We start from the raw sequence: 8,934 nt of genomic DNA, 5'->3' as shown, positions 1-8,934 counted from the left end.
ATCTGCTGCCTCTTTAGCTTGACTGTAGCAAGTGGACTCAACTTGCTGTCATTCTGGCACTGACTGAATGATTTCTTTCTTACCATCTTCACCACTGCCTTGCTCAGATCCAGCTTTTGTGCTCGCCTTGTAGTTACCCCAGAGCAACTGGGTGGGTAGTGGTGTTCCAATTAGGATTGGGGAGAATGTGTAGGTGAGTGTCATGATGCTATTTTGGAACCAGTGGTGCAGAAATTAAATGAAAATATGTAGTGTCTGTGTTTTAACACAGTTTACTGGAATCTAATTGTTCTCATTTATTTGCCTCTCTTCCTCCTTTCTGTAATCAGATATATCTATCTCTAGAGTTTCAGGATGTATGTATCATCCCTTTATCTTCTCAGTTTTTCTAAAATCGATTTTACTTCTCCATGTTTTCATTCTTGAATGTTGATAAGCTGTATATTTTGGTCAAATATGGCAGGCTTAGCTTTTTATTCCAAGTAGTTAATTTTGAAACTCCCTATGAAGGTGCCTAAAGGTAAAATATTTTTGATCATTACCAGCTGCTGTGTGCTTTTTAGACTGTAATATAAACCTGACATTCAGTTTTGGTGTGATGATCTAATAGTTATCAGATTTATTTTAGATAATAAAAAATAAACTCTTTTTGCACAGTTAAACATGGATAAATTGTCAGATTCGTAACCCATCTCATATTATATCTGCCACATTTTCCACACTGCTTGAAATGGTCACTGTACTCCTGATTTATAAACACAGTATCACCTTGATGAGTATGCAGTGTGTCACTTGAGCAGGATTCATGTCTGTATGGATTTTAGTGGAGAAATACAATGTGAGACTACATGAATATTGTAACCTCTTGCTCTATCACTTTGTCTGTTTTCTTGGTCAGGTTACCTGTGCTGTAGTAACTATGGCTTTTTTGGTATTATTAAAAAAAAAAAAAAAATCTGATGGAAAAGGAGGTAGAGGTGGGGAAAAAAATCAGGCTAAGATTCTTTCCATTGTGTCTTGCTGTAAGCAAATTAAAAATTAATTTGAGATCAGTAAATGAAATGCAGTGGAAAAACACTAAAGGTTATATAATTCTTGAATTTTCTTCCACACTAGAGATGGGAAAAGATAAGCAGAGCAATTCTAGGGGATCAGACCCAAACCAGTCAGATAATGGATAAATAGTAGGCCAAATCTCCCACTTAACTGCCTACATGCCCTAAGTATTAGCCTACCTGACTACTTCTAGGTGTAGGAATGTTGTGACTGAATACTGTAGAAACAGGTCAGCTATTTGACATTTTATAGACACTTATAGCTAAAACCATGCTCTGATCTTCAGTATATCTATCTATATGTAGGCTGGCATCAACTTCACGTGACTTCTCTGTGGCTACGTCACGGTACCCAGAACAGGTTATACTGACTGGATGCACACTTAAAACAAAGATAAAATAACTTTTTAATGTGATCATAATGTAATTAGTCTGTATCTGTGAATTTGAAGGTGAACTGTAGCCTGGAGCTTTCATTTCTTAGGAAAGAAGCCACCTCCACTAGTGTTTAATGGATTGGGACAAGCTCTTAGTGCAGTTGCCTTAGGCCATTGCTTCCTGTGCTGCTGCTCCCTCTGCTTAAAAGTAATCTTAATGCCTTCTGCAGCTGGTGACATTACTTATGTTTGGATATGTTGGGAGGAAATTTCCTGTATCAAGTGAAAATAAATCTGGACAGGAATCCCAGATTGGGAAAGTAACTGTGGAAAAGTTGGATTATGAAAGTCTCTTTCATTTTTCATAACTTGACAGTGTAATTTTAAGCTCCAGGAAAAAATGATGACACTGGCAAAAAATATCACTGATAGAGAGTCCTATAAAGCTGAATGTGAAACATAGGGCCAGCACTACTGTAATAGTTGAATTTAAAGAGAAGAATTTGTCTTGTACAAGGTAGGTACCTAATGGAAAACTTGACCTCCACTGCAATTCTGTTAAATGTCCTCCATTAAAAAACAAGTTGGTGTAAAAAGGGCAGTGGATGGCAGAATTTGAAAGAGCATATTCATGCAACTGGGTAAAAATCACTGTAGCACAAACTACCTGGAAAATGTCACTGAAGATTTGCCCGCATAGAAGGTGTTACATATGTATGCTCCTTGCTACATGCAAGTTAATTGTCCACTGAATTGCATGTATGCATTGGACTTCCCAAAGTGTTATATTTAAACTAAATATTTAGAGTTCTTCATTAAACCAAACCAGAAAATATTTTTACAAGGCTGAATGTTTCTATTAGACTAGTCATAAAGCAAACATTATTCTTATTCCCTAACATGAGTCACAACAAACTGTATCAATCACTTCATAACATGTTAATCAGATAGCTTGGTGGCAGTGAGTGAGGCTTAATCACATCTGTCTTCCCGTTCTGTGTCAGAATGTTCTATACTGTCCTGCCCTTACTGCTCAAGTGATGCATTATGTATCATGCTTTCATATACTTCAGGGTTAAACTGAAGTGTGGAACAGGTGAGTGCCTGCCATTCTTAAAAGCTGAATCCACTGTGAGTCTAACTGCATGTTGAGTTCTGGACGTGTTTATTTGAATGGACAGTTCTGAGAAATTTTGGCAAAAGTGACTTACCAGTGGTAATTACCAGTTGTCACTGGTATAGCTAATGTAAAATCACATGCTCTCTTGTACTTTCCTCCAGTGCATTCTTCCAGTAGTATCATGCTGGAAGCCATTAGAGATGTTTGTTTACAGGCTGGTCTGATAGGTTCCGTTGTTGAGAGCTAAGAAAATTGCTGACCCTTCTTAACCAGTAGCTGTTGTCCTGGGACAAAAATGAGTTACGTGTGTCTTCCCATATGAAGCTTGGGACACTTCCCAGGTTGTTGTTCAAGAGTGTGCAGGTACATGCTGAGGCTTTGAAGTCACCACAAATAACAATGCCAACCTGAAAATAATCCCTTGTAGCAATATCAGCTCAATCAGCTTGTCTCTCATGTTGTTCTCTGAAAACAAACTACTGCTGCATGCAGATGCTGCTGTTCTGCTATTGCTGACATGAACAGATCAGGCTGAGATTTGCAGTTATGTTTCTTTTCCAAATGGCTGGCTGGACTATGCCCAGCTACTTGTGTGACTTCTTATTGGTGGTAGAAATTGAATGTCTGTCAACTCAGTGATTTAAAGCAACTCGTGTCAATAATAATTAAGCAAAACAACAACAAAAAAGAGAACCCTTTTTGGTTTTTGGCTGGTAATTCCAGGTAATGTAGTACCTTTTGAGTTGTCCTGGGTAATTAATTCATACTACTGTACAAAGAAACTAAGAAAATGTTAAGGTTTTATGTGGGGGTGGGAAAGACAGGGTAATCCAAAGGGAAATGAGCAGTCTGAAAACTTAACACAGTCTAGTTAAAGTTGTTGCTTTTTATTTAAACATTTTGATCGATATGAAAATACCATTTTACTTGTCTGTTGCCTTAGCTTTTTTGTTCAAGATAATGCATCTCTTCTGGCTTTAAAATACGTCTTTACAGACCTAATTTTTTTCCCTTTGAAATAATTTCTTGCCTTGTTTCTACTAGTCAGTAGGAAGTAAGTGATGGAAGTAACAAAGCCAAATTAATGCAACTAGCCAGTATTAAGTACATTCAAGTACTTAGGATACTTGTCTTCCTTGAGATACTGTAAAACAGATACTACTGTGCCATATACAGCTTGTCATAAACATACAAATCATTTGTTTAGCAGTCTTTGTTTAAAGAATGCTTGTTACCCCATACGAAAGAAAACCCTGCCAAAGTAATCATCTTCATTTGTCATTAAAAATGTTAATCCCTTGTTGGCTTTTATTGGAGTAGTAAAGGCTTTTAACTAAAATAGATTTGGGGGGGCAGTAGTAGGAAAAGCACCAGTGTGATACAATCAGACATGAAATTTTGCTGGTATTTTTTTCCCAACTCATACAGTGAAGACTTTACTGATGTGTGACTGCACCAACAAAGTCTTTCAGATGTAAACATGACCTTGTGGCTCTATTGATTTATGTGTATGTGTAGATTAAGCTGAAAAGGAACTGAAACTGGGGGAGAAGGAAGAAGGAGAAAGGTCTTTAATGTGAATCTAGCTGTGTGATTAAGTTCTTAATCTTTCCCTTGGAGCTCTCTAAAACTGGCAGAGGTCTTGATTACGAGTGATATCCAGCCTTACTTTAGTTGCATCACAGCACTGACCTATGAGTCTGCATGTTCTATTCTGCTGCAATAAAGGTGAACTGTGATTTTTCTCTCAATGGAAGCTCACCCACTGACTTTGAGTTCAGCACTAGTCTGCAGGAGCAGTGATAACGCACTGTGCTCTGGTCCACTGGCCTGCTTGCAAGGTCAGATCCTGAAAAATAAGCAATGAGGGTTCCAATATTTATTATATTATTTCCTTGTGTTGATGACTGCTTGTGATTTCTGTAACTGCAGGCAAATCAATTGGGGTACTGTCATTTCTTAGAGCACTTGCTATCATTAAATGCTAAGAATGGCATAACTCAAATTCCTGGTGGTGGTCTTGACTCTGCCTCCCCCCTCCAGTAAATCCCACCACCATCAGAGTCGGTGTTCTGTGTCTGCACTAGGAAGTGATTCATGTGCCTTATTTTTGCCTGACTACTCCTGAGTGTGGCCTGTTGAGTGAGGTTATCTGCCACGCTCACCTGTTGGCAGAGCAGCCCAGGTGACTAGTCCCCAGCCTGTTACTGTTGATCTGAGCTGGCCTAGCAGAAAAATTACTTTGAATAAAAAGGCTGTTCCCTAATCATGTGAGCAGATCAACAAGCATCTGAGGGGGTAGGCAGGTGGGGTAGGTGGTTAATGACAGCAGCAAGGCAGTCATGAAAAACTAGGGTAGACTGGGAATGGTAACTGGTAACCTAAGTTCCACATGACCTTTCTAATGTAAACAGTTTTTCTCTGAACAAAAAATGAAAGTCTGATGTCAGATGTGTGAACTATTTGTCAGTAAAGCTTTTAATAGAAGGTATTTTAAAACAATTTTTTCCCTATTAAAATTAGAGAAAAAAAAAAAAGATATTGGATGTTTCTGGTGAAACTATGATGCCAATACTTGTGATGCATGAAATGATCTATATGAGTAAACTTTTTTGGATCTGAATCAGTAAATGTGAAACTGCTTGAAAGTGTTTCTTCAGCTATTTGTACAGTGCCAGTTGTGATGGAATTCTGGGTTGTGAAATACAAACTCTAGGAATTACTGGGGAGTCCAAGTTTGGCATTGTGGCAATTTGGGACTTGTTCCAATATGGGCAATTCAAATGCCATCATTTCAAGCGGTTAAATGACATGTAGTCAAGGATATTGTGTATGGAATTAGTGTGAAGACTTGCAAAACCAGTGGAAGGTCCAGTATTTGATTCTCACAAGAGATTTCTGCTAGAGGTGAAAGCAAGCCTTCTCTTGAGCATAGAAAATGAACAACTGAATTGAAACACCTGGAATGTCTTTTGTGGGTTAAGTCAGCTCTAATTGTTATTGGAATAAACAAGTGCAAATTGTTTGCAGCAATGAAAAGAACTACCCTGTTGGGCAGGAAGTTGTATTTATTCTTGCTTGTCATTATGAAGGAAAGATTTTATATTCCTGATGACTATGAAGATTAAACTGGAGACTTATGTTAATGCAAAGGATTAAAAGAATCTTAATAACATTTATAAAGATGCAAATGTTCGCCTGCATTTTATCTTTTTGCAGATGAATGTGCCATCAGGGAAATATTGAAGGGGGAGAACATTTTCTCACTCTAAAATGCAACATCTGGTTTAATACTGCACTCACATGGTCATTAAGTATTAGCTGTCTTCACCAGTGTGTCTTTGAACAGTGTGTGATGGACTCGTTCTCCCTAACTAACTTACCAATGTCAGGAAATAACCATCTACAACTTCAAATACATAGTGCCTGTTTAGTGTGGGGCTTCATGTGTTGCAGATTTCAATGAGCTGTAAATATTACTCAGTGTATTTTTTTTCTTGATACTCTGTCACTTCGTGTTTATTTTCTAAACAGTAAAGAGCTTGAAATACTGGTTCCGCTGTAGAGTAGTCAGCTGTGTTTTCCCAGTTTCAAACTGTCCTCCCAGTGCAAACACAGGCCACACCAGCATGGCAAATTGTGTGCTTTATTTGGGAGCTCTGACATGTATTATACATATATGTACATACATTTCAATATGGAGAAATTATAGAAAAAATATGATTTGAAAAAGGAGGCAATTAAGGTGAAAGTGTAAACATCACTAGCCATTTATGTTCTGTTTTGGGTTTTTTCCTGCTTTTCAACCAATTGTTTACTAACAAACAAGTATGTATAAACAGAAGCCACCTGGATTTGTTATACAATTCAACTGATGTGATTGTGGAAATGTCCCAGCTCTCAAATCAATATAAATCTTCAAAAGGTTTTGAGTAGTTAAACATCAAATAATCCATATAGTAAAAGTCATAGCTTCGTTGTCGTTGAGAAGGAGAAAGCTGTGCAAAATACTGTTGTGTAATTTTAGTGGTAGTTCTTTCTTCATTGGAGTGCCTGTCTTTAAACTTGGGGAAAGTTAAATTTTGTGGAGCACCAATTAAATGCAAGAAAAAATTTGCATCTTCTTCCATGCTTTCAAATTTCCCAACAAAGTCATAGTCTATTAAACATGGGCTGCAAAGCCTATTGACGTGATCCCAGTGGATATCCATACCCACTGGCCTGTGTACGTCCAGGAGATATTGAATGAACTCTTTAAATTTGACTCCAGAGCCTGTCCTTAATGCTTCTTTGGTGGCATTCATACGGTATCTGGAAATGATGGCTTTTCCAAAAACCGGGTGGTAGTAATTGTTTGGATGTTCAAACTTATCCCGAAACGCAGATACCAGCTTTTCAAAAGGTTCACGAATAAAAAGCATCTTCGTGTAAGTGTTGAGCCTGTGATAAATTCCTTTGTGGTCAAACCCATCCAGCCTCTTTAAGTAGTTTCCATAGTGCACTGTGTTGTGCTGTATATCTTTTGTGGAAGAAGCCAGCCCGTTAAGAACCATGAGCACCCGTTTCCAGTTGGAGCAGCCGGCTTTTGGTACTTCACAGTACAAAACTCTATATTTATCTTCTACAAATATTCTAGAAACATGATAAGGAGTGATTATTCTTCTATTATTACTCTTGTATTTAGAACAAGTTTCCTTCATTATCCGCTTTCTTTCTCTTTGGATCTGGTAGAGACTTTTCCACTTGTTGTTGTTTCTATCCTCAGATTTAAGCGTGGGCAGGTTGAGAATGGAGCTGTTCATGGAAATCAGAATTGGGCTCTTCTTAATTATAAATCTCCTCCTCCTTTTATGGAGCCTGATGGAATTAATTTCTTCACCTTTCTGTTGATCTTTCATGGCAAACATTACGCTGCTTTGCCTTCGGTCTGTGCTTTGAAGCTTAGTGGGCACGTTTTCGGATAGATGTGATGAATAGCTCTGCTTTACAGTTGCTACTCTGTCTGCAGTATTTTTCTTTAATCTTTTATCCTGATTATTGCTGGAAACACAGTCCTGGTAAGAAAAACAGATTAAAGATATTAGGAAATGAGAGTGTGTTTGTCACTGTTAACAACTTCCACAACTTAATGTGGATCTATTTGTACACTCTGAGCTCAGCAGAATTACCCACAGAAATGCATTGCTGCAAGTCGAGTGCTCTGCCCTATGCTGTGGTATGGACTTTTCTCTTGTCACCTTGTTCTGTGCTTACTTGGAATTCAAAGGCTGAGATAAACCTCAACTGGTATCATATAACTCAGTATTCAATTTAACTGTATTCTAGGTAGTGCCTGTACCCAGACTTTGATAGATACTTCTTGGATATATTACCTTTTGAATTATCCACGAAAGATATTTGAGTATTTTGAGGACTTACTGAACTATTCCAACTGCTTTTTGTTACACAAATCTGCTTGTTTTCCCCTCCTCTTTCAGTAGCATATCTTTGCAATGAAGGCAGTTGTGTGCAGAGTGAAGTCTGACAGGGAAGGAAGGTTTATAGTGTTTGTAAAGTTGAGTGAAGGTGTGGAGCGGAGAAGAGGGAAGCAGGAAGGGCTGCAGTGAAAACAGCCACTAGATGGAGGAATTTCACCAGTATTTTTCTTTAGCCTATTTTAAGTACCTCTCAAGACATTAATTTGATCCGTATGACTTTATATGGAATATTAATACATGCAAAGTTTACAGTATCTTTTAGCAATATCCAGTCTAGGGAAAAAACTCGAAACTGAAGTTTCATAGCTTATCAAATTCACACTTTAAAAGGCAAATTTGCACTTCATGACAAAGCTTTGATGCATCTTTTCCTTTCAATGCTTCATCTCTGGTATAGTGGTCTTATCTGAGCCATCTCTATTTGTGCTCCATACGAGGAATATGGGTACAATTTTCCTTATGTACTTCTGAAAACTTACTTTTTTTGGTTGCTGGAATCCCATGTTATATTTTATCCCTAAACAAAGAAAGAAATTAAAGTAAGTATTTAGTAAAAATAAAAACATTAGTTTCATTTTTGCTGGACTGATAACAATGTGTCCTCTCAGTAACTAAAAGGAAAACAGGAATCAATTCTGTTAATACAATATTAAATAAACCAATGATGAATTGTAATTAAAGTAACAATACTCCTTGGAAGGCCTCTTTATTTATACATGTCATAACTATTGTGGAATGGAGTAAATGTCTATACCTCTCTTCTACCAATGGGGAAACTGAGAAGGAGAAAAGTCATTGCTTAACCTCAGCTCAAAGGCCAGTAGCAGAACAAGAAGCAGCTGAAATTTGTGACCCCAGGTTAGAGCTCTAAAAAAACCGCTATTCTTTGTGTACTTACCTGAAGT

General features: G+C 37.6%; 1 protein-coding gene across 1 annotated transcript; it reads right to left on the bottom strand.

Annotated features, from left to right (window-relative positions):
• Positions 1–6,442: 6,442 nt before the first annotated feature.
• Positions 6,443–8,538, bottom strand: CHST8 (carbohydrate sulfotransferase 8). Its single transcript, XM_010169434.2, has 2 exons — positions 8,509–8,538; positions 6,443–7,606 (listed from the first exon to the last, which is right to left on the bottom strand). The coding sequence occupies exons 1-2, from the start codon at positions 8,530–8,532 to the stop codon at positions 6,458–6,460; spliced, it is 1,173 nt and encodes a 390-aa protein (XP_010167736.1). The 5' UTR covers positions 8,533–8,538; the 3' UTR covers positions 6,443–6,457.
• Positions 8,539–8,934: the final 396 nt, after the last annotated feature.

This window comes from Antrostomus carolinensis, unplaced genomic scaffold, assembly GCF_000700745.2.
Source record: "Antrostomus carolinensis isolate BGI_N321 unplaced genomic scaffold, ASM70074v2 scaffold15206, whole genome shotgun sequence".
Classification (NCBI taxonomy): Eukaryota; Metazoa; Chordata; class Aves; order Caprimulgiformes; family Caprimulgidae; genus Antrostomus; species Antrostomus carolinensis.
The sequence above is the reverse complement of the archived record's forward strand: the minus strand, read 5'-3'. Positions and strand labels throughout refer to the sequence as shown.